The following is a 26,860-nucleotide window of genomic DNA, read 5'->3' on the forward strand; positions in this document are numbered from 1 at the left end:
CCCATTGCATGTGTCTGTCATCATCATCATCATAGCAAGCAATAGCACTAGACCCAGCACCAGTGGTCAGCAGTGGTGTCAGCAGCATGGGCAACAGCAACATCTCCTCAGGGGACCCTCACTTCCCGCATGTGGAGTGGAAGCATTGTAGATTTTCAGCGACAGGTGAGACAAGCCCTATAAAAATGCCCAATTGTCAGTGTATGATAAGCTACACCACTATAAACACAGTAAGCTTGTGGTGAAACAGATGTACCCTGTTAGCCAGATGTTAATGGCTGCTGGATACAGTATATGGCATGTCTCAATCCCCTGCAAAATAAAAGCAGAGGGTTAGTCACAGAGCAAGAGGAAGAAACCTCAGTAATGCACATGGTGGGCAAACAGGCCTATTCCTCACTTCTGTTTCTGCAGAATCCACCTCTACACCACTTGGAATGCTGGCCAGTGAAACGTCTGTCACTGAGGATAGAAGCAGCTCTCACTCAGCTGAAAACACTATATCATGGCTGGTGGTCCTTATATGTTTAGTTAAGCTTGCAGGAGGTTCAGCCTCTTCTTGGTCATGTCAAGCTTACCAATTAATTTATGTCATTATTCATTTATAATGTGGCCATGCCCACCCCCATGGTCTTTACATTAGTCAGCATGTCTTCCCATGCTTCTACCGCTCCTCATGTTGAATCCCACAATGACGCATTAAGACTGGGTGCTCACAGCCCACTGCATCCAACAAGGTCTTATTGTATCCATTAGTAAATCTGAACTTATACTTCTTGCAAACATTGTAAAAAAAGACAAAAGTCCACCAAAATTCAACCAACAAGATGTGCACAGTGATCACAGCTGCAAGCAATAAAGAACAGATAATCTGCCAAAGTAAACCGGGAGCCAACTCCAGAAAGGAAATACAGTCACACAGCCTTTTATAGGCCTGTATTGAATTGGCCTATAAAAATTTGTATGACTGTATTGAAAATATTTTCTGATGAAGTGCTGTCTGTTTGTTGACGGACAGCTTTAATAATAAAAAAGTGCCTCCATTTATTACTCCAGGTATGACAAATATTTCCTTTCTGGAGGTGGCAGCCTGGTTTACTTTGGTGCATGTGTGTTTTTTGTTGCTTTTGACTGTGTTCTGGTTATTCACATTTGGGTTTTGTTTTTGGATGTACATAGTGATACCACCTGTTACCAAAACTATATATAAGAGTTTGTAATTGTTACTTGCAGTACAGTGGTACAAATATAGCTGTGCAGTAATATGATAACATGCACACTAGTTTGATTTCTAAATAGTACCTGTAATGTCAGACAATTTGTTGGGAAGACACATAAGCCCACTAATCAGATTTAAATACATCATGGTACACATGACACATTCTGCACTGAAATGTTCAGGAATCACCAGTTTTTGAGGCAGGCTTCTAATGTCAGACATGGTGGACATGACATGTAGTCACTTGACAATAGTCAGTGCTGAAGAACCCTTTCAGAGTTGGTAGAGCAATACCATCACCCAGCCATATTAGCATGTTTTAGGTGTGCGACAGCGATGGTAACCATGATGACATGTAAAATGATTGATGGCTGTCACAATTAATAGGAGACATGTACATTGCTTGCACACACATGGCATCCTTATGTGCCATACATTTTGACACCAATGGCAAGAAGAGAATGCTGTCCACCAGTACGTAGTGAGGTGGACATCTCACTCTTTATAGGTCTGGTCCTCCCTTTCTATGACATGATACTTGTGTAATAACTTGACAGTTCATAGGCAGGCAGCAGACCATGGGAATTGGGATCCCATGGATGACTGAAGATCAGTCAGAAAATTCTTGTATCTAATCAGTTAACAGTTAAAGGTATCATACCCATTCCAAAAGAGGTTATCATTCCTCCATATCCAACATGAACTGCCATGACCTCCAACAATTGTAGGTGTTAAGAATTGATGAGCAGGCACATCCAACACTGCCACGAGATGTGCATCATATGGGTGGCTAGATAAGCAGCAGGCTGACTGCTCACCCTAACATCATTTTCATTCTCTTCTTTTGTTGTAGAGGCTGTCCAGTGATAAGAAAATCAGGAGGCCATCTGGAAGTAAGCTCATCATCTTCAGTGACACAGTCAATCTATACACAGTACTGAAGATGTTAGTTGGGTATGTCACAAATATGCTGGGGTACCTTATGGTTTACAACCCTGTATGGCATTTGCATCTTCTAAATTATGGATATGCTGTGCCAGCACACAGTAACTCAGGTGCTGCATAGGCCTGCATAGGCATACTTAGCAATTCATTTATGACAGATACCAACACTGTAATGTTTTTTATTTTCCTCAAAAAATGTATTGAATCTCTTATGTGTGACTTATTCTTTCCTGCTAAAGTTTCAGCAAGTGGAAGCTGACAATATTTTATTAACTATCAATGTGGAACCCTTATACACAGTGCTCCCTCACAATTCATAGGATCATATGAGGTTCCTGGGTTAATGACCCTGGCACCCTTTCAAGCCTAGCAAAAAATGTATCCCCAAAAAGAAACCTCAGTCAGCACCTGTCACCCCTGTCAGTGAGGGACACAAGTGGAACCCCTGGGATGAGTTTGTGGTTTCCCATCCACTCACCAAGGTTGTGCTTGAAGACGGTCAGTGAGGTGCTCTGTTTGACGTGTAAAGGAAGTCTATTCCAGAGATGGGACAGCCCCTGGGAGACAAACCTGTCTCTCCAGGAGGTTTTGTTAATGTCACATATTAGGGTCAGGCCTTTTGAGTGGGTTGTGCGTGAGGAATTAGACTTGTGGATATGTAGCATCTCTAGTAGTGCAGGGTCTGAGATTGCCTTGTAGGCAAGACACAGATCACACCTGTGCAATCTGTACTATACCGAGTAGAATGATAGTGATTTAAGCCTGTCTGCAAAGGACAGGTGTTGGAGGTCATGGATTCTCTTTGTGGGGTATTTCAGTGGCCTTTCCAGTCAGTGCAGATATATGGAGAGGTACATCCCAAACGGGGAATTATACTCAATTATTGGTCTAACGAGGGAGGAGTATAGATAATTTTTCTGGATGCAATCCCTTTACTTATGAGATGAACCAAGTAAAAGGCTTTTCCGACCACTGCTGCTACATGATGCTTGAATGTGAAGTTGTTATCAAAATGAGTTCCCAAGTCTTTCACCACAGGTCATTTAAGAGACATAATCAAGGTACACAGGCACAACTGCAAAAGTTAAGCAAGTCCATTAATCATGTACTGGATTTTAATTTCTTTACTTTCAATGGCAAACACTACAAACAAAAAAATGGTATAGCAATGGGGTCTGCCATGGCTCCCAGCATAGCTAACATAGCCCTGAGCAAGTGGGAGGAGGACTGTGTTTTAAATAACATAGACTACATGCAGCATATCACATGCTATTTGCACTTTATTGATGATATTTTTACTGTGTGAGAATGTGACGCCTTGCAGCTTGGAAATTTTATCACTTACCTCAATCAAACTACCCCCCTTCCTGAAATTTACCTTTTCCCACTGCTCTACTTCAATCACTTTCTTAGATATGCAGACATTCAAGGACACCAACAGCAATGGAATCATCACTATCTGTTTAGAAAACCAACAAGAATAATTTACTACTCCAAAGTAAAATTCTACATCCTGCAAAAACAAGTATAATGTAGTAAAATCTCAAGGCTATAGATTAGCTAGAATTACCACAGAGATGGAATCCTTTCTGCGAAACCTGAACAATTTAAAGAATGATGCCCTTGTAAGAGACATAAAAGTCAGATGTTAAAAAAAATTATGGAACTCATTACAGAACTAAAAACGATCAAGGCACCTTTACTTACCCCCTCCCCCCCTTAGGAGAATATTAAGAAATTCCATGGAGAATAACAAATGCAAAAATAGTTGCATCTTGACATACACTAGATTATCACAGTATCAAAAATGTTAATAAAACTGAGCCATTGTCACAGGAAACTCTTATCTGATTAACATATTAAGCAAAGCCCCCTCCCTCTTTGTTAATAATAATGTATGGAAATGTATGTTTTGGACAATGTATTTTTTCTGGATGCCAATATAAATATATATGTGTGTGTGTGTGTGTGTGTGTGTGTGTGTGTGTGTGTGTGTGTGTGTGTGTGTGTGTGTGTGTGTGTGTGTGTTTTTGATTGCCAAATTGTCTAATGTGTAAATATTTCCAACCATAAATTATAATGTCTTTGATAAATTCACAGAAATTGAAGTACCATATCATTATTCATTTTTATTAATAATTTAAACCTCATGCACTTTACATTAATAAAAATGAATAATGATATGGTACTTCAACTTCTGTAAGTAGGGCAGTACCAATTCAAATATCCCACTGATAAGGGTAGGAGAAGGTATTTGAATTGTTAACATGTTTAACAATACATTTTGTTTTACAACAAAATAAACCACTTTTGTACCTAATAACAAGTATATAGTCAGAAAGATTGGGATGAAACTCATTCTGTTTATTTTTTATTTTGTTTGGATCGCTTGTTCGTGTGATTAGCAAGGGATTTTCAACTGGAAATAGACTGTCTACCCTGTTGGGATTACTTCAGAATTCCTACTAGAGTTATTAGTTTTATATAATATTAATAATATTTCAAAATAAGTTTTTATTTTTTTATAAGACATGTTTAAGTTCGCTTCTTCCACTACCATTTTCTGATTTTTTTCTGCTTTTTAATATATAGTGATTAACTAAACATAACAGAAATTAAAAACTTCAACAGAAAAGTTTCTTACATTGTTTTAAATTACAGTTTACAAAACCAGCTCCCAGCATTGCAGAAAACACTATCCTTACTAAACTTATACACAAAGGTTGGAATTCAAATGTGACACATTTGTAGATTAATAGAATAAACAGTGAAATAGAAATTTAGGCTGATTTCTTTTAACAGATCCTTATTTATATACAGAGAAAGTGTAAGGCAAGTCAAGTATGCCATCTTTCCATTTCCAAAGTTCTAGTGAAGCATTTATACATTAATGCATGCAAATTGGCAAAAGCAAAGTTTCATGTTCCTAGAGACTAAGAAAATGGAATCCTCGTTGTATGCACTGTGCTGGATTAATGACTACAACAAAACTATTATACTGACTTTTCCTTTGAGACATTGTCTTACCTTCCTTTCTTTTTTTGTTGCTGTCAACATCAGCCTTGACTATCATCAGGATCAGGAAGAAAAATACAACTGTTTTCCTGAGAAGCTGCTGCATTTTGTGAACCTGCGGTAAGAAAGGAAAAGTATATAAGATATCATGCAGTTAGTTAAGTGTAACATATACTGCTTTTTGTGTTTGATTCATACACAATTGAAATGTGCAAAAAATATTGTCTTGTTTATTTCGAACATAGCTATATAACATGTAGTTGTTCTGATTTTTTCCTTGGATTCAGGCAGATTCTAGTAAACAAGCTTGCAGAAACAGACTTCAGGTGGAATAGTTTTAATCCACTTAAGGTTAAGTGTAATTTTTCTAAAAAGCTGAAAATGTCACTTCATTTGCACAACATTTAGTAAAATACTAATAAAATGAAAATGCACAATAGTACATTGACATGAAGCTATTTATAGTGTGTAGTTTGACTTTTTCTTAAACCGAACATGCATCATACTTAGTCATAAATCAAGTTACCAAACATTGTTGTAATCTACACTAATTTTGGCCATTAAATGAAGTCCATGATATATATCACTAAAGAGTAACTTCAGCATAATACTGAAAAGCAGAATGTAAGGGAGGCAGATATGTCCTTCATATTACACAGTAAGAGCTTAACCAGAAATATCTCAACTATACTATTGAGCAAGATATGATTAGCAAATATAATCAAATCTGTCAATAGCTGCTCAGTGAAACACAAACAAGAAGTGAAGTATAAACTGAAGAGCAGCCTTGTATGCAGTTTAATACACTGATACCCCTATGGAATGTAAAGGTGTTCTGAAATAGGACATATAGCAAAAGGTAAGCAACAAAGCAGAGTAACAATGCACTGATACTTCTGTGGAATATAGAGGTGTTCTGGAATGGGAAATGTATCAGGACATAGAGAGTATAGCAGAGTAATAAGGCACCAATACTTGTCTGGAATGTAGAGGTGTTCTGGAATGGAAATGTAGTAAGAGGTAAGGAACATTACAGAGCAGCAGTGCACTGATTCCACTGTGGAATGCAGATGTGTTTGAAAAGAGAAATGTAGCAAGGGGTAAGAAACATAGCAGAGTATAATGTACCGATACTTCTGTGGAATGTACAGGCATCCTGGAACGGGAAATATAGCAAGAAGAAAGGAGCATAGCACAGCGACAATGCACTAATACCCCTGTGAAAGGTAGAGATGATCTAGAATGGGAAATCTAGCAAGAGTTAAGGAACATAACAGAGTAACAGTGCGCTGATACCCCTGTGGAATGTAGACATGTTCTGTAATGGGAAATGTAGAAAAAGGTAAGGGATATAGCAGAGCAACAGTGCACTGATACCCCTGTCAAATGTAGAAATGTTCTGGAATGGGAAATGTAGCAATATGTATTGACCACAGCAGAGAAACAATGAAATGATGCCCTTGTGGAACATAGAGGTGTTCTGGAATGGAAAATATAGCAAGAGGTAAGAAGCATAGCAGAGCATAAGGATGTCTTAAAGGGTTCAAGTGTTAGAGACATTCAGAGGGGAGAAGACATGAAGAAATTACAAACTGTTGTACAAATTATATATCTTTATACATAACACACACACACACACACACACACACATATGTGTGAAAGTGGGTGTGGTAATATGTGGCTTTTCTTGCATGTTGGGAATTGGATGTTGGAAAATTCTAGGTTAGAGACTCTATACTAGCTATAAAATAGGAGTTGAATTCTATTGCAGCTTTGAGTAGTGAGTTATTGAGAAAAGGGTTAAGGTTAAATTTTTGTCATGGATGTCAGATTTCTTTAACGGGTAAAATGAATTTTTTGGGGTTGTGTTTTTCTGTTCTGAAAGTTGTCATAGTACATTTTTTGTGTAAGATTTTGTTTATACTACTTATGTTCTCACCTTTATTACTGTAGTGTAAATGATTAGTGCATACATTTTTTGATTGTACAAAATGTGGAGTTTTTCTCCCAGGGCCTCCACTGAAAAAGGTTGTTGCTCAGTTGGACTAACTCAGTCAACAAATGTCAAATAAATAAATGAATACAATAAATACAATAAATGTTTTTAGCATGGTTGCATAATATTCTGAAGCGTTCGAGATATTGCAATGTTTTATAATGTTGCCATTCTTTCCACACTTTTTCTCTATTCTGCATTAACATTCTGGTATTTTTGGATAGCCAAAATACATTTTTTTCAGTATCTTCCTTCTAGAAGGTGCAAGTCTATTTAGTATATTTATAAAAACTGTACTGAGTTAATTTACACAACATCTAAGGAGGGGATTTTTAGGACCTTCAGGTTAGTGGCGCAGCATGATAACCCTGAGATCATCCATGTGCAACTAACATTGGGCAAATCTGCAATGCAAATTGTGGCCTGCTACAGATCACCTTCCATGACCCAGGACCACCACTCCGCCTTTCTGGAGACACTGGAAAACATGAAGGTCCTACCAAACACCCTGATATTGGGCGATTTCAATTACCCTACCATTAACTGGGAAAACTACCTGAGTACAAACTCCCAGGCTCAGCACTTCCTGGAATTTATCAACTCAAATGCCCTGGATCAGCTGGTAAACTCCCCTACCAGAGGCCACAAAATATTGGACCTGGTCATCACCAACATGGGCGACAGGTGTTCCGTACCGGAGGTCAACCCGTCACTGGTTAGATCAGACCATAAACTAATCACCCTGGATGTCCACACCCCACCACCACCCCCATCCAAGGAAACCACAGTGAAAAACTTTTCTAAAGCAAACTTCACCTTACTTAAGGCAGAGGTGGTAAGTTTCACAGCCCCCATGCTAAAGGATAACACTGCCCAAGATGCAGCATCCTTTACAATTGCACTCTATGAGCACCTACACGGATGCATGGATTGTGCCATCCCTAGCAAAACCAAGACTCACTCTCCTAAGAGAAGGAAAACAGTCTGGTGGACCCCTGCCATAAACAGGTTACACAACAGGAGGAAACTAGTTCAGAAAAAAAGCAAATCCCAAGAAGGAAAGATATCCCTGATCAGTATCAGTAAGAAACTAAGGTCCCTCATAAAACCATCCAAGGCTAACTTCAAAAGAAAAATAGCCAAGGATTTGAAAGATAACCACAAAGCCTTCCTTAGCTATATCAAAAATCTAAGTGGCAACTCACAGATATGCTCTGAGCTAGTGCAAAATATCACAAAATATACTGAACCTACTGATATTGCCAACATCCTGGCAGATAGATTCAGTGCAAACTTTACCTCCCTCTCACCTTCAAAAGGGCCCACAACAATACCGGAAAAGTGTAGTGTCCTGGAAATCACAGAAGCACAGGTGAAAACAGCCCTTTCAAAAGCCAAAAACACAGCATCAGTGGGGCCAGATGGTGTCCCAGGCTGCATCTTGCATGAACTACAGAACAAACTAACCCCCCACCTAAACACGCTGTTCAGCCTCAGCCTCTCCACAGACTACATGCCCATAGAATGGTGCACAGCAATGGTTATTCTGCTCCACAAAGGCTGGGCCACAACTGACCCTGGTAACTATCACCCCATAAGCCTGACTAGCCTGGTCTGCAAAGCTATGGAGTGCATCATCATGGAACTCATTAACAAAGACATTGGAAACCTCCAAACACTTGATCCGACCCAGTTCGGCTTTGTTAAGGGCAGATCATGCCTACTTAACCTAGTTGACTTCTTCGAGACAGTCACCAAGGCCATAGACAAGGGAATGGTGGTTCATACAGCCTACTTTGATCTCGCCAAGGCGTTCGGCACTATTCCTCACTCGGGTATTATAGAAAACCTTACCAGCCTGAACATAAACCCCTATGTCACAAGATGGGTTGCCAACTGGCTTACAGACAGAAGTCACACTGTAAGAATAGCGGGCTCCAGGTCCAACTCTAAACCAGTCACAAGTGGTTTCCTGCAAGGCTTGGTTTTGGGACCCCAACTGTTCGGCATATATTTCTCAGAAGTACAGGCAAACACAGGAGGACTATGGCTAACCAAGTTTGCCAATGACTGCAAACTGAGAGCCATAATTGACTCTCTGGCTGACACGGACATCCTTCAAAAAGGCCTTACTGAGACAGACTCCTGGTGTCAAAGTCATGGCCTCAAGCTAAATGCCAAAAAAGGCATAGTCGTCCCGTTTGGGAAAAACAAAACACCCACAAATTACCACATAGGCAGCAGCCTCCTTAATGCAGAAAAGGTAATAAGAGATCTGGGGGCCCAGGTAGATAGTAATCTCTCCTTTGACAATCATATTGCCAAAGTAGTTAGGAAATCCTTCTGTGTGGCCCATCTAATTACTAAGGAGTTCACATCTAGAAATAAAGAGGTTATAGTGCCCCTCTACTCATCACTCATCAGACCCATCATAGAGTACAATGCCCCATTTGGGATGTACCTCACAAGACACTTCCAACAGCTGGAAAGACCACAAAAGCACCTCACCAAGAGGATTACTGGCCTCAAACATATGTCCTATGCAGCCCAACTGAAAAAACTCCGGCTGTACTCAGTGGCATATCGCTTACTCAGAGGTGATCTCTGCCTGACTTACAAAGCCATGTCCAACTCAGAATTGATGGACATGCTCCACCTAAAGAAATCCAAGTCACTGCGAGCCACGCGCTCTAGTGAGCTAAACATCGCTATAACAATAAATAGAACATGCTGGAGGGATAGATTCCTGTCACAGAGACTCCCCATGCTTTGGAACAAAATTCCTAACTACATTAGGCAGAGCCCCTCACTAACACTCTTGAAGAAGCCTTGACGAGTGGATGGGTAACAGAAAATACACACCTGGGATCACTTCATTGGCTCTGCTTAACAGAGGCTCAGTTAATTAATCAATGGGACGGTGAAAGTTGACACACTCTGGCTAGGCTTATAAATGCCCTCGGGCAGATAGCCTAGTACCTACCTATGAACCTCTGAACCTATATTCCAGTTAATAGATGACAGGATAGAAATGAATATTTCTGGGTTAAACTTGGACAGGTTGCATGTTGTCTTATTAACATGCTGCTTAAGTGGATGTATGAGATGCCTGCTTGTATAGATTGGGAGATGACTGCTGAGGGTCTGATACTGTTATTTTAGTTAATTAATCTGTTTATTTATTTAGTTTCAGTATATGACAATATTTTCTATAAATTGCCATTTTGTTCTTCTTTTTAAATTGACAGGATTGTATGGCTTTACTGACAAATTCATTTTAGACAGCTAAGGTAACATTCTCCAATTATTGTGGGCAACTGATAATTTTTTTTACTTGTATTTCTGTGTGTGTGTGTGTGTGTGTGTGTGTGTGTGTGTGTGTGTGTGTGTGTGTGTGTGTGTGTGTGTATATATATATATATATATATATATATATATATATATATACATACATATATATATATATATATATATATATAAACACACACATATCTACACACACACACACACACACATATATATATATACATACACATATATATATAAACACACACATATCTACACACATACACACACATATATATATATATATATATATATATATATATATATATATATACATACACATATATATATATATATATATATATATATATAAACACACATATATCACACACACACACACACACACACACACATATATATATATATATATATATATATATATATATATATATACTTTCACTTTTAGTACTTGAATTAACCTATCCCATTTTGCGTCCGAAGGGCAATGACATGGTCAATAATTATATATTACCCCCAGTAAGAATAATTGGGATCATATCATAGATAATGTGAGGGGACCCATGCATGGGATAAAGCATTTAGGAGCTGGATCTGTCCATTAGTAGTACTGGAGGCAATCCTTGCACTTGAAAAGGTAGCCAAGAGAATATTAGAACACATAAATAAATAAATTAATAAATAAATAAATGAAGAAACAACAGAGCAGTTAAACGTGTGCACTGAAACTCATTGTTTCCAAGATTAAACGTGTCTCTGCCCTAACTCCACCCTGTACCCATTCATCTAGTAGATAGTTCAGAAGTCTGAAGCTGTTAATGATATGCTTCCTGTGTACAGGGAACAGAGTTTGATTCCTTATACCTTCTTTGCCTACTGGTAACTCTGAGCAAGTCATGTAAGCAGATACTGTTTCCAGGTAGCCTCATAAAAAATTTCCAGTGAACTTATGCAGTCAAAAAATTAGTAAATTAAAGTAAAAAGTAAAGGAGCATGGGATAATGTTCATAAATTGTGCGATTTTAGCACATACATGAAGTCACAGGACTGCATTTGTTTAATACCGATGACAGTCCTCAGTCTTTCCTGTAATCAAGTTTTGAATTTAATTTGCATTTCTTCTATACCCATAAGGTTGCAGGACTAATTGAAAAAGAAAAACTGATGTATTAAAAGGAATACCATTCATATGCCTAATCCCAGGTACAACGTAAAGCTTACACTGACTATAGGGAGAAGCCCTCCTTTATTACCTAATAGTTTGTACCATAGTAACTGAGAGCCTTATAAAATAACTGTCAACTAAATCATCGGGAATATTTTGCCATGATGATACACAAATCTTAAGTGCCAAACTCAACATAGACCTTGCATTAGCATTAGCCATAAGCACCAGTATCAACATCAGTGAAGTGTGTCTGTCCCAAAACATAACAGATGTCACCAGCCTATACACAAGCACCTATGCCAAACTTCCTTTGGCATAAAATACTTACAAATAATAATGTGTATTTCATACACTTTCTAATTAGCATTCATAACCTGGTGTCCGTCCTAGTAATGAAAAATGCACTAGAACTGTTTCTTTGTTTTCATGAAGAAGATCAGATCATGAAATGATCATGCTGTGTGTCTTTAACAATTGTCCAAAAGGAAAATAATTGTCAGTATGGTAGGGGTGACCACTGTTTAATAAAAAGTTGACTTCAAAGTGACCGACGAGTACATACTTTGATTATAATTTGACTTGCAGATCTAGGTAAGACAGTTAAATCTTGATTATTAATTTGATTAAAATGCAGCTCATAAGTAAATTGACTACAAACCTAGTCGATGAAACATATATTTGTCAAAAAATGTGTTAAAAGGCAATCCATTGTAATACTAGATTCAAAGGACTCCAAAACCATGGTGACAGTGAATAACTGTGAATAGGGTGCTGACATTAATCATAACAAAAACACATGCAGTTCAGGCTCATTTTGATAAGGCCCTAAAACAAGAGAAAAGAGATAAACTTCTTTGATTATATCGCTGAATTCATAACCTGGCCAACTTCTGGCAAATTATCTCTACACAATAAAACATTGAGTCTGGTATGGTGAGGCACAATGCTTTTATGCATTTTATGAATATAACACAGTGTTGGAATCCTAGGCTTTGAAACAACTGGTCACATTCAGAAAGGTTTCTCATTCCTACTCAGTGACAGCCCTACCTCATGAATATGTGCAGCACCACAGAGGGTGATCTTTCTTGCCAACCTTTAATGCAACTGAGGCATTCTGGGGGAGTGGCTTATGCTAATTATACAGGAGAATGTTAGATCATGTTAGAGGTAAGAGCCAGTGAGTTTAGCAAGTAGGTAGTATTGAGGGTGTGTGTGTGGGCTATGGATGTGTGTGGCTGCATGTGTGAAAAGTCGTAGTAGGGAGTTAGGTAGGGGGTAGGTACAGTAGGTTTGTGTGTGTGTGTGTGTGTGTGTGTGTGTGTGTGTGTGTGTGTGTGTGTGTGTGTGTGTGTGTGTGTGTGTGTGTATGCATGAATGTCTGTTCAGAGGCTTGTAATGCAAGTTTGCTACCAAGAATTTAGAGCAGTTTACATCATATGTATGTTGTTGTATAATGACATGCAAATAATAGACACTGTGAAAATGAGGGCCGTTTTATATGCAAACAATGAGAGCAGACATGGTGGAGCAATTCAGAAATGAATAAAAATATTGTAACAAGCCACAAGGATCAGATATTCTAAACACTGTGGATTCTTTGTGAACAGGACCAGTTTCAACATCAAGATGCTAAGAGTAGGAATTGTGCTTCATGTAAGCATTTATCACCTGCTGCTCTCATGGCTATTAACCATGATGTTAATTACCAGTGCTCACTGCTACACAAATGCATCTCACAGAGGGGGTCACTACCTTGTGGACAGTGATACCTGCAGGAGCTTGTAGATAGGTGTTACCCTGTCATTGTTAGGCACTATTGAAACAGTGATATCAGACATGTCAGGAAAATGTACAACTCATAAATCAAAACAGAATGACACCTTGATTACTTTTTTTCAGAATAAATCATTGCTGGCATTGTTTCCATTTCCAAGTGGGAGTTATTCCAGTCACTCACTTTTTTTTTTGGAGATTCTTCTTTTGTAAATGGTTGTCGTTTAGCATAAACATAAGTAAGTTAAGTGCTAACGGACCTCCCAGAAAAGAAAAAGAAAATTTAGCTTTTTCATGAAGTTGAAGTTTCAAATGTTTTTCATCATTCATTTGGAGCTTTAACTAGTAGTTGCCAGGGGGCATGTAGCAAAAGCCTTAATGAACAAATCTATAAAAAAAGGATTCATTCAGCTGATTGAATTTTACTTTTTTCCATGGAAGCAACTACAGGGGAATCTCCCTTTCCCAGGGATGCAGAAATCTTTGGAATTATGTTTTGACACCCATAAGTCTACATTGTGGCATGCAAAGACATGTACATAGGTATTTGACATTCTCTGTCATCACCTTAGGGTAGACCAGTGTCTGTTCTATTGTGACTATGAATATTTTTTTTTGCTGGGATTAGCAATATTATTTTACTAATATCTAAACTGAAATGTATTTACCAAATGAAACAGAATAAAGTTAAACTTTTTATTAGTAATACTAATTTTAGGTGCCTTAAACTTACAATTTAGTAAAATATTATTTACTTGGTATTATGAGTTGCAATTATTTTATATTATGTCATAATATGTTTAAAAGGCAACCATATTAAAACCACCTAGTAAGTAAAATCCTGAATTCTTAGCAATGTCATGCAAAATATAAATGTACACTACATTTCAATATTACTTTTTACCCAAACAACTACACTGTCTGAAAAAGTAAATAAAAGGATGGATGTTCTGCAGAATTATATAATTGAAACTATAAGATTAACACGGTCAAAAATTGCTTAATTCCAGATTGCCCTGCTTATCATTATCACTGTGACATACCTCTTGGATATCTAACAAGAAAATGCAATACCTAACTATGTTTTCATTCACATTACTAAGGTAACGTTTTTTTCCATCTTGCACCTGGCCATAATCTGCACCTGCACATCTTCAAGTTCGACAGGCCTACTGGACCAGCCTTAGACTCCTGCTGTCTCTACTCAACCTGTAAGGCCAGTGAGAAATTTAAAGACTCTGTTTCAGCATCATGCAGCCTAGCAAGCTCATCTATGGCTAACATCGGGAGGTGCATGTGCATGCCCACTCATGAGCAACCTTACACCAAAGGACACACTGCTTATAGCATGGAGCTCAACCAGCTGCTCACGCTGCAGCTGCAGTGAGCCAGACTGTCTCACCTGCTAAGACAGAAAAGCACCCATGCCACTTAACAAATGTGGGCCACCTCGGGCACAGTCAGGGCTCTATCCCACTGTGCCACAGGGCTAGAAGGTAATGCCTTATCTCAGTAAACAGTGTAGGCTATCATGAATGCAAGACTTATCTGTATAGATTTTATTTATAACAGTATTCCATGGGAATTACCATAGTTTTTTTAAGCTAACCTCATCTTGATATTACTATTCACATGGGCATATATATGACAACCTTTTGGATGTCAGGAAATAGGCCCCCTTCTAAAACCTGAATGCTCACTTACACAACTTTCAGAAAACTGAGACAAAAAAAACGAAACCCCAGAAGGCCGACCGCTCGGAACACTGACAGTTCACTACAGGTAAGTAATCACTTGGTCAGCATGTTGACCTTTGCCCATACCTCCATTGTAGTGTTATCTCGGAGTTGGTATATTTAGTTAGGGGGGTTTTGGGGGCACCCCACATGGGTGGGTTTTATTTGCTTCAGTTTTAGTTTGTTTGCTGGGTTGACCAAGTGGTTACTTAACTGTAGTGAAATGTCAGTGCTCCATGTGGTTGGTCTTCTAGAGTTTTGTTTTTTAATCTCGGACTTTTAAAAGTAGGGTAAGTGAGCTTTTGGGTTTTTTGACGTAGACCCAAGGAAATATATACTGGAAAAATAATCACTAAAAATAAAAACACATCTTCATCTTCCTGATGGACCACTATGTCCAGTTGGCAAATGTAAATATATAAACAAAGGCATAAATTAATTCTATGAGACCTGATGATGTATGTCAATATCTTACCCGGAGTGCACACACATATAAAAATAACCCTATATTGGGTTATCCAGCTACCCAGTTTCTGTATAAATGAAAGAATGAATTAGTGAGTGTAATATATTTAAAAAATAAACACATTTAGTCTTATATTAATTGTTAAAAAATAACTTATGAATCCAAGCATAAGACTTTTCATTAGTAAATATCATTCTATTTTCATGGTCTGAATATATTCCTAATGGACCAGTGCTTTGTCCATGTTAATAAATTTAGAGGCATAAATGCATGCATAGTAAAATTCTGTGAGACCTAATGATGTATACAGCATCTTTGCAACATATAAAAATCACATATTTTCATGACTCTTTTTGACTATCAAGTCACACTGTCAAATCAACAACAATACCCTAAGTACCCATGAAGTGGTAGGACACCTGGGATCACAAGCTGACTGTGACCTTAACTTTGACCACCATGTGTCTACTGTAGAAAGGAAAGGGTTCTACCTAGCCACCTGATTAGTAAAGGCATTGCCTCAAGAGCAAACGAAGTTATAACCCCTTATATTCAGCTCTTATCTGGCCCATAATTGAGTATAATGCCCATTTGACATGTACCATACTAAGCAGCTGCAGCAGTTAAAGAGACCTTAGAGGTTTCTAACAAGGAAGATGAAGGTGCTCCAGCATGTGCCTTACATAGACTGACTAAAGTCCCTGTTGCTATAGTTCATATTGTATAGACTTCTTAGGGGAGACTTGTGCCTGGCCAACAGAGCAATCCAAGACCCAAATTAACTTGCTGCATATCCGAAAATTAGACGGGACTGGGACTACCCATTTTAGGGACCTAAATATGGTCTGCAACTTAAATGGACATGTTGCAGGGATAGATTTATCTCCCAGTGACTGCCACCTCTTTGGAACAGGCTACCAATTCATGTGAAATAGAGCAACTCTATGACACTGTTCAAGAGGAACCTGGACAAGTGGATGGGGCACTATACATTCTTACCAGTGATAATGCCCACAACCCTCCTAGACATGGGCAGTTATCACTAAATGCAGTCTTGGCTATGGACTAGTATTTCTATGGTATTAGATTGAGATGAAACAGCTAGACTTATAATGACCTCTAGGTCGATAGCCTAGTAATCTCCTATGATCTTACAATCCTATAATCCTATGAACACCTTTCTGCTCATCTTAAACAAGTTTATACCAGTGCTGTTGAAAATATTGCCCCAAAGCAGATTAGCAACAGATAGCAACATTCATAGAAGATATGGACTGGAAAAATATTTATGCACGTATAATCTTATCTTTTAAACTTTTTTTTATATATAAGACTTGAATTCCATTTATTAACCTACACATTTTATAATTGGCTGGAGTGGCTATTTCCATGACTCTTTTTGACTTTGACCAGACAAAGTGGCAAAAAGATTTCACATAGAAAATGTTTTATACAAATATACAGATGCAGATCAATTGCTTAAATAATAATTTCCTAGTCATTGCAAGTGCATAGTTGTAGAGTGTTTACCATAGAGGTGGGTGGCATTCAAACACCAAAATTGTCATTTAAGTAGAAAATCTTAGAAGTGTTATTTACTGAGGACAAAAACATTGCAGTTCTAATCCAATGACCTTAGTTAAAAATCATATAGTTTTGTATCTACTGCAGCTAGACACTAACTAATGTTTTTGAGGAAACTACGCAAACCCCTATATAGGGGAATCCACATACACCACATATTATAACTATCTTTAAGACTGTTGATTGGCTGGGAAAAGAGCAACCCTACCATCGCATGATATTTTGACAACACAGTATACAGTGAGAACTTTAACAAAATGTGTATCTTTAAGCTGTACTTTGATAATGAGATGTACTTCCATCTAGCATTCCTAGCGCAGATTAAGATTAATCATTATGAAATAAAACAGAAAAAACTCTACCAATATGTTACCCTATATAACACACTCATGTTTCAAAGAAAACTGTATTTCCGTAAAGCAATGCTGTTTTCCAAATGGTTTATTTTTAAATAACAGTAGGAAGAATTTCATGGAATCCTGTAGCGGTCTTCCTGAAAGTTAATCATTTACATCACATTTATTTGGACGAATCTTTCACAACATTTTTGAGTATGCTAAAAACTCTGCTAACACACTTTAATGAATCTCTGTTTCAGTCACTAATTAGCTGACATTAGTGAAGAAAATCTTATTATTGAGACCTATTTGAAAATTGCTTTCCTACATCGTAAAGACTACAAGGATGCTATTAAACAAGCCTCTGTTTTTTTAACATTACTTCAGCAATTTAGAAGAGAGGCATTCCAGTCTCACATTTGCTTTGGTCAGTAACTGTGGTATTAAAAAGGAATGATTACATTATTTCCATAACCACAATACCTAATAATAACTTTTGTCCTATGAAAACAAATTTAAACATAACAGTGCATAGAATAAACCAAAACTAATGAAATTATACTAAAATGTATAAAAGTATTCATTTCCAAAGCAACAAAGTAAAGAATTTGTGTTTTATTCCCACTTATCTTCAATTCACAATATGACACGCTGTGTTTTAATAGAAGCAACAGCAGGTGGCCCATAATATGAAGTTTTCTTCAGTATGAGAATTTGTTATAGTGGTACTTGTATACAGAACTAAATCTTTGGAGAATAACTGGGAAAATCATTTTCATACACGCAGTCATAATCAGCAACAATTCTGTCATTTTTATAAGCAATTCACACTAGGTGTGCCATTTAAATTTCTCCAGTGCACTGTATTATTTATGCAGATAGTTATGTGCTTATTTATGTCTCCAGGCTACACTTTGCAAACTTTTGCCAGACATCACAAAATGTAGTCAAATATCATCATGCACAGGAGCGCATGCGCGCACAAACAAACACACACACACACACACACACACACACACACACACACACACACACACACACACACACACACACACTTTCTAAAAGTTCAATATATAATTATATACCCACTTCAGTAAATCAAGTCTAAACCTTTGTAGTCAATTGTATTAACTGCTAGTATAGCCCACAAGTTAAGGTCTGTGTAAGTTAATGTATATTGTATTAAAGAACATAGGTATGAGATTAACAGATGCTAAGAACAGTTTACAAAAGAACCAATGGAATATACTTTGTCATGAAACTGCTGCAGTGACAGCAAATTATCATCAAAAGTTTAAAGGACCTGCATGGTTCCATGGTGCAGAGGGATGGAGCCCTTAAAAACAGGCAACTAAGTGGAAAGAATGCAGTAGCATGGTCTTTTCACCTCTTATGAGGATAAAAGGCAGTTGTGCACAGGAACACAGGTAGTCAGTGTAATTTCCCAGGTGGAAACTGCAGAAACCACTACTGGGCTTCTCAGGATGTTGGGCTACATGAGTGGAACACTGCTTGTGGAAGTAAGGGAATGGCCTTTGCAGTAAGCTCTTTGCATAATCTTCCCCAGCAATTTGCTATGTACACACAGATGGTTAGTGCCAACAAAGTGGTCAAAAAAAAAAAAGGTGAACCATACATGAAGTCTGAGTTTTCCCTGCTATTGCAGGTTCATCTGAAATGCTATTTTAAATATATAAGAACTTTAAATGCCTCAGTTCTTTAAAATGCTGAGTATGTTCAAGAACATTGAATTCAATGGCACTACTTAAGTTTACTTGACCTAACTGTATGCGTATAAAATATAAGTAAACGTACATCAATACCTCTACTACTGGCCATTTCCATGAAGGTTGTGGTTTTAAAAGAAATTTTTGGAAATTAATTTTCTTTCCATTTGTTGGGGTTTGGAATTAAACTTATTGCTAAATGTATTGCAGGAGAATCTGTTCACTAATTTATTAATAAATGCATGTTTTATAAAAACAGGCAGTTAATTAGGTTTCTGCTATAATGTCTTCAAGATTTAGTACCTGGATGACTGCCTAATATGTGCACATTGCATGGCTTGTAATGTGAGACCATGAAGCCATACTGTGTAAACCTTAACCTGCACTGTATTTAAGGAAAGTTTAGACTGTAAGCACCTACACATAATAACATGTGTGGAGTACCTATGTGAGTAGTATGAGACACAGCATGTAATATGACAAATTATAATAGAATGTGAGCTTGGGTCCTGAAGCCTTTGATTTTTCTGAAATTTCTGAAAAATATTTCTACATGTTTTAAAAAAATCCTCAGTTTTTCCTGAGATCATGGCCATAGGGTCTCCTAAAATGCAATAGGTATAAGAAATTGAACAAATCCTGGAGAGAGAATATTAGTATGTGTATCTTTGTGGGGATACAACCCCCCCATACACACACACACAAAACCAAGGACATGGGGAGTCTGCAGAGAGGGTAACACAGCTGTGAACTGATCCATAGTGCCAGTCATTTAGCACTGCTAGTAGCTGTACTACTGAGCCAGCTAAGTTATTTAATGTGCTGCAAAATCAAGACCCTACAGGTGCAAAGGACCGATGCATGTGCTGTACTTTATAATACTAGGAATACTGTTACCTGAATCTGAAATATAGAGAGGAAAAAGACAAAGTCAAAGATGCAAGAAGATTGCAATGTATATTAATAATTAGAAGGTGTGCATTGTGAAAAAGGTAGGCCAACAGTTTATCTTCCAGTATGGAGACAGAAAATGAAACATAAATGGAGTCCTAGTGTAATACTCTGACCTTCAAATACATGAATGAAGGAATTTAAGTTAATAAGGTAGAGTTTTAATAGTTTTCCAACCTGTGAGAGAAGCCCAGTAATGATGTATACTAATCATCAACACTGGAGCAAGATGTGTACCCTTTCTCAGTTAAGGAAATGTAGAACATCGTATTATACCATGACCCCCCATTAATATTCCAAAACGTGCACGCTGATTGGTCAGCGTGTATGTTGTAAATCGACTTATACTAATGGAAAAAGGTCCGGTCACCCGGACTTTTTCCATTAGTATAAGCCTTTTTTAAAACACTGTCTCGCTATGTTAAAGGAGTTTAACATAGCGAGACAGGTTTAAAAAAAGCAACAGAGATCTCCGTTGCTTTTTTTAAAGCTGTCTCACTATGTTAAACTCCTTTAACATAGCGAGACAGTGTGTAAAAAGCAACGGAGATCTTGCTTTCTCCGTTGCTTTTTTTTTAAACCTGTCTCGCTATGTTAAATGGGTTTAACATAGCGAGACAGCTTTAAAATAAGCAACGGAGATCTCCGTTGCTCATTTTAAAGCTGTCTTGCTATGTTAAACCAATTTAACATAACAAAACAGTTTGTAAAAAGCAATGGAGATCTTGCTTTCTCCGTTGCTTTTTTCAAAACTCTCGCAATGTTAAATGGGTTTAACATAGCGAGACAGCTTTAAAATTAGCAACGGAGATTCTCCATTGTTTTTTTTTAAAGCTGTCTCGCTATGTTAAACTCATTTAACATAGTGAAACAGTAAAAAGCAATCGAGATCTTGCTTTCTCCGTTGCTTTTGCCCACAGCTCTGATGTACTGCGTAGGCATACACATGCGCAGTACATCAGAACTGCCGCAGAATACCAGACAGCTGCGGAAGGCAGCAAGGAGGCATTATACAATGCCATTATTTAAGAAAAGTAATTATTTTTTTTCTTAAATAATGTCATTGTATAATAGCAATAACCCACGCCTGGGTGTGGGTAATGCTGGATTTACCCATGGTTGGCTATGTTTGGCCACTCGGGCTTCACCCTCTTGACCAAACCACGCCAACCGTGGGTAAATCCAGCATTATCCACACCCAGGCATGGGTTATTGCTATAATATATCCTGCTCCACCAAATACAAGAGTCAGATTGGGGCACAAATGAGCAAGAACCAGGAGGACTTCAGATTGAGTGCTCCCTGAACTATGCAGTGAGAAAGACAGAAAAAGGAGCCTAAAACCTTATGGTGGTGAGGAAGCTTATAAACTTGAGACAACCATGACATTTAACTTTTATATACTTTGTGGATGAAAAGTAACTACTTAATACAATTGCTGAGTGATCTGATATCTGTTGTATCACCTCTAAATTAATTATTTCAAATACTGGGACACAACAATGGAAGTTCCAAAACATGGAGAATGAATGGCCTCAAAAATGGCCTTAGATATGCTGAGATAGCAGTTTTTTGGATTACCCCCTTTTCTATGAGGTATGGTTGGTTATCTTAGAGTTGGTGTATATAAGTTTGAGGCATGTGGGGGTGGGCTTGCTTCCCACATTAGGGGTACAAGGGGCTTCCTCCCTGCAAAAAAGTAGTTTAAAGGAAAAGAACAATATTCAAGAGTCACACTTCTTTTTAATTTTCTAATGTACTGCTTAAAATGAATCGAAAGATTACCAGGCTATGAAAATCCAGAACATATAGTTTAGCATGTGCATAGTGAAAGAAGAAAAAATAAGTCATCTGTGAGCGCCACATATTATATTAGATGAGGTGCGACCATGATATTAGTCCAGCTCTATATTGTAAGGATCCATACTACCTCCTTGTAAAACTACAACATTATAACGCAAAACAGTGCCTACTTGTGAATGATCACCAAGTGTCAGGTATGGCTATGGAGATTTAAATTAAAGGCAACAAACTATTCACTGCAGTTACAGTATGTAATTTCAACTTAGAATGCATATTTATAGTGTGCCATGCAGATGGAATTTGGGTTGACCATTATCCAGACCAGCCTTCTAAATACATGTTGAGAAAGTTGTTGCATGGTATGCGGTCTAGAGGAGAACATGGGTTTCACAATTAACTGTTGATTCATTATTGCCCTGCATTTTAATTGGTCACTCATAGATGATTCAAACTGAAGTTTACACTGAAATATGTTGCACAACCACAAACAATGATACAATGTCCATATCCTCCTTATTTAAAGATATTATGTCCATTATTGCAAGGATTAACACACTGCCTACACAATGTCTTAGTTAAAGTAATCAATCAGGAACCATAGTCAGGAAACTGTAACATGGAAGAACAGAGACTTGAGACTTAGCAAACGGTCATCAACCAAACAAAAAGCAAATGGTTATAGCAAAGACAGAGTAACTTTAATAAAAAAAAATACAGTAAGTGCCAAATTAGCGCTTTCTCCAAAATAACAAACAGACTTCATTAGAGTATAAAATCACAATCAGTGGTACATTTAAATACCCTGTGTATAAATCAATTAACCATTTACAGCATTACTGTAAATTAAAGGTAAATACATTGACAAAAATGTTTTCATGAATACCTAATGGCTATCCAAATAATGAAACAGACACTAATCAATATGTCAAAAATATAAAATCATTATGTAATTTTAAAACTTTCAAGCTATTAATTTTAAAACAGTCATTAACCACTGATAAGACAATGGCTACTGCAACAGTTTGAGGACATGGATGCGAGAGGAAGATTCAGGTGACGGGCCTTCAAAACCTTGTCTCAGTAACAAAAATGAACTATATATGAAATGAACTAAAGATATTTAGAAAAGCACACCAATGGAGGGAAGGTATATAGAATAAATAACCTCTGGCAGAGATAATAACTGCAGCATGGTAGAGAAGACTTTCAAGAGACCACAGAGATAGTGAATGTATAGATGCAAAGTCCTCACATCTGAGGAGTAGAAAGCCTTTAGTACAAGACATCAGGGCCCAGTGACGGAGAAGCACTATGGCTTGAACATAATGGGTTTCAAAGACAACAACAAAGTGTGGTGTGAGAATAGTCACAAAACTGACAAAAAGCCAAATTTCAGATGCAGCAATGAGCTATTGCTGAGTGATGAAAAAATGTAGAAATGTACAAAGCAGAAAGTAAAGAAGGCTAGGATATGGAGCGTCATGTCTGAGACTACTTGTTTTCCTTCCTGAGATATGGTAAGAATTTTGCATGTCAGCTTTAACTTGAGTGGCTTAACTCTCAAGAGGTAATGTGAAGACATTTTAATAAAGATGAGGCTGTTTTTGTGAAGAGAGACTAAATAGATCCATAAGAGGGCGACTATAGCTCCTTAGTTTGCATCACTTAAAGAAGGTGAGTGCACAGAAGGTAAAATCAATAAATCCAAAGTGTATTAAGAAAGAAACATTTGCCTTAGGTATGCCACAGCTTTTTGTTAGACATCTTTCATTAAAATGCTGTCTTTGGTCTGTTTTGTGTTTAATTTAAATTATCAGAAGTTTATGTGTATTGCAAATGTTTCCGTTGCTAGTTTTAGAGATGTTTTTGCTAATGTGAAGGATTTTTTTTGTATTAGTGCCATATAAAATGCAGTCATTATTCATCTTCATATTCTGTATCAGTTTCTAAATGAATGTAACAGTTCTTTTTTTTTTTTTTTTTTTTTTTTTTTAAGAATGGGTAAATTATTAAAATGCTCAATTTTATATATGCTTACATGAGGGAATTGCATTAAATGACTATAAATACATAGAGATGCTCTTCACTAGTGTTATTTTAACTTTTTTTGTTTAATTTATAATGTCTATTGGCCTTTTTTGATACTCTAGGTTTCATTGCTATGCTTTAAAATCTGTTTTGGGAGATTGAATATCGTTGTTTCTTAAGTAAAGAATAAACTAAGAACCATTTGTTGTTTATGCACAAATGTAGAACTTAGGCTTCATATATATATCAATTATTTTAACTTTTTAATGAGGATGTGAATATGCTATGGCCGTCTGAATGTGGGGACTATATACAAATTTTCTATGTAAAGTGACTGTCTCATGTTGCTCACACAGAAATGAGGGTGCTTGTTTCTTTCTAGTTCCATTGGTATCCTTCTGTGCAAAGATGTGCATTCTAAGAAGAGTATGTGCTATTTCTATAAGCGTAATAAATTTAATGATCATTCAGAGGAATGTTGCCTGATCATTAGGTTTGTAAATACTTGAGGTTATAATTAATGAAGGAATATGAATGCTTACATTGGTGGGTCAGTGAAGAAGTTAAGGAGGGGACCAGCATATTTATAGGGGAAACAGGAGAAGGTACCAATGTGTTATGGGTGTAGTGGCATGACCTAGCAAAGTCCAGGCAAAGCAGGGGATAGAGTCATCAAAATATAGTCAGATTAGGGAATTATTGGGATAGATAACAATGCAAGGTGAGAAGTATATTTTGCCACTGGAACAGCAATTGAAATCAGTGTGATAACAGACAATAAGGAATATTAGACATGGACTTTTCTTTGTCAGGAATGGTGATAGAGACAGACTAGGGGAATAAGCAGTAGCTCTTGACAGGTAGATTATATGGGTTCAGAGAGGAGTAGGTGAATGTTACATTTAATGGCAGTGAGCTAGGTAGGAGAATGGCAAGGAGAAGAACAGGGCAGGCAAGTGGTTCATGCTAGGTAGGAGAATGGCAAGGAGAAGAACAGGGCAGGCAAGTGGTTCATGCTAGGTAGGAAAATGGCAAGGAGAAGAACAGGGCAGGCAAGTGGTTCATGCTAGGTAGGAGAATGGCAAGGAGAAGAACAGGGCAGGCAAGTGGTTCATGCTAGGTAGGAGAATGGCAAGGAGAAGAACAGGGCAGGCAAGTGGTTCATGCTTCTCAATGTGCACAGTGAGCTTGCCACAGCCACGTGCTTTTGCAGAAATGTGTCCACAACCATCTGCCACAGCCAGGAGATGTCCTGAAACCTTAAAGTCTTAATCCCCAAGAGGCTGCAGTGGGTGTGCATAAGAACATGTGGGGGATGTTATACTGTCAGAAGGTAACTCGGTATATGGGAAGATGGTAGGTCTGCCACAGATGAAAGTAGGTGCTGAGGATATGTAAGATGAAGGTCAGGCTTTAAGGATGTGGTGATAGCCAGAAGAGAGTGTGATGATTCGAGCATCGATAGAAATTAACTTAGGGAGTTTTAATAAGAAATCTGCACAAGGGAAGAAGCTGATGCATAAACCCCAAAAATCATAGACCAAGCTCCAGGAGGAATAGCAAACTGTTTAATGAGGACTGGTGTTGTGCTACAGTCCCAAAGTATTGGAAAGTGAAGTTGAGGACTCCTTAATGAACTATCAGCAGTCACAACATCAAAAAGAGCCTTTGCTAACTCAACTAGGACTGTGTGTGGGTCCCACAAGTTTGTACTGGCACACACAATCCACTCTTCTGCAGAATGCCAATTGGCTTCCTTGCAGGCAGTATTATCCAATCCACAACTCCCCTAGCTCTACAACTGAAAGGAAAGAAAAAACCTACTGGTGGCTGGATATATGCAATGTCATCTCCATCCAGCTTTATATCTTCAATAGAAAAGCAACAAATGCAAAATAAAGACATAAATAAATAAATAAAAATAAAAATAAATAAAAAGGTCTGCTCCTTGCACTGGCACACAAACCAGATTGCCAGATGCACATCTCCTCCTTCCTGCAAAAGCTCTTGAATGGAAGAGCAAAAAAGCCCACAATTAGGTAAATGGGGCTCCTGAAATACAGACAGGGTCCAATAAGGTCCTGTTTCTGTGTCCTGCCACCTTCATCACATTTTAATAATAATAATAATAATAATATAGCTATATATATATATATATATATATATATATATATATATATATATATATATATATGCAAAATCATAGCAAACTCCTTGCACTGGCACACCAACCAGGTGGCCAAATACATTCCACCTCCCTCCTGAGCCTACCTTCAATGGAAGAGCAAAAAAAAGTTCTTCTATCAGGTACCTAGAGACTGGGGCTAATGATATTGAGTGCCTACAGGCAAAAAAAAATTGAAAATGCTGGAGAAGATCAAATATCAAATATTACTCTTCACCTACAAACTTCCTTTTTGTAGACCGCAAGCTTCCCCTTATGTGGAGGGCAACCCCTGCCAAACTTATATATACAAACTCCAACATCACAACACTTAGGAGGAAATGGAATACTCAGTGAAAATGCCATCTTTGGCCTTGCATATGCAAGTCCATTTGTTTTTGTCATTCATTCCTAGCATTATGAGACACAAAAGCAGGTTATAATGTTTCAAACAGCTACTGAAGTGAAAGCTTTTAACATTTTGACTTGGAGAGTAGCAAACTTAATGAAGCAAGTGGCTAAAAAGGATGGATGCAAATGGATGACGAAGATAAACCACACTTAAAGATGTAGTTGGAATTTGGAAGGAAGAGTATGCACAGTTCCTATGCTGATCTTGGCGTAGTTATAACACTATATAA

At 37.6% G+C, this 26,860-nt stretch overlaps 1 protein-coding gene across 2 annotated transcripts in view; it reads right to left on the reverse strand.

The window, feature by feature from the left end:
- The window catches only part of PTN (pleiotrophin), a 1,697,813-nt gene that overhangs the window by 637,536 nt on the left and 1,033,417 nt on the right, over positions 1–26,860 (reverse strand). For both annotated transcript variants that reach the window (XM_044088220.1, XM_044088218.1), the window contains exon 3: positions 5,192–5,294. In XM_044088220.1, coding sequence (XP_043944155.1) covers positions 5,192–5,285 — 94 coding nt within the window. In that variant the 5' untranslated portion in view covers positions 5,286–5,294. The remainder of the gene's footprint in view (positions 1–5,191; positions 5,295–26,860) is intronic.

Source organism: Protopterus annectens, chromosome 11.part0, assembly GCF_019279795.1.
Source record: "Protopterus annectens isolate FY-2018-M chromosome 11.part0, PAN1.0, whole genome shotgun sequence".
NCBI lineage: Eukaryota > Metazoa > Chordata > Ceratodontiformes > Protopteridae > Protopterus > Protopterus annectens.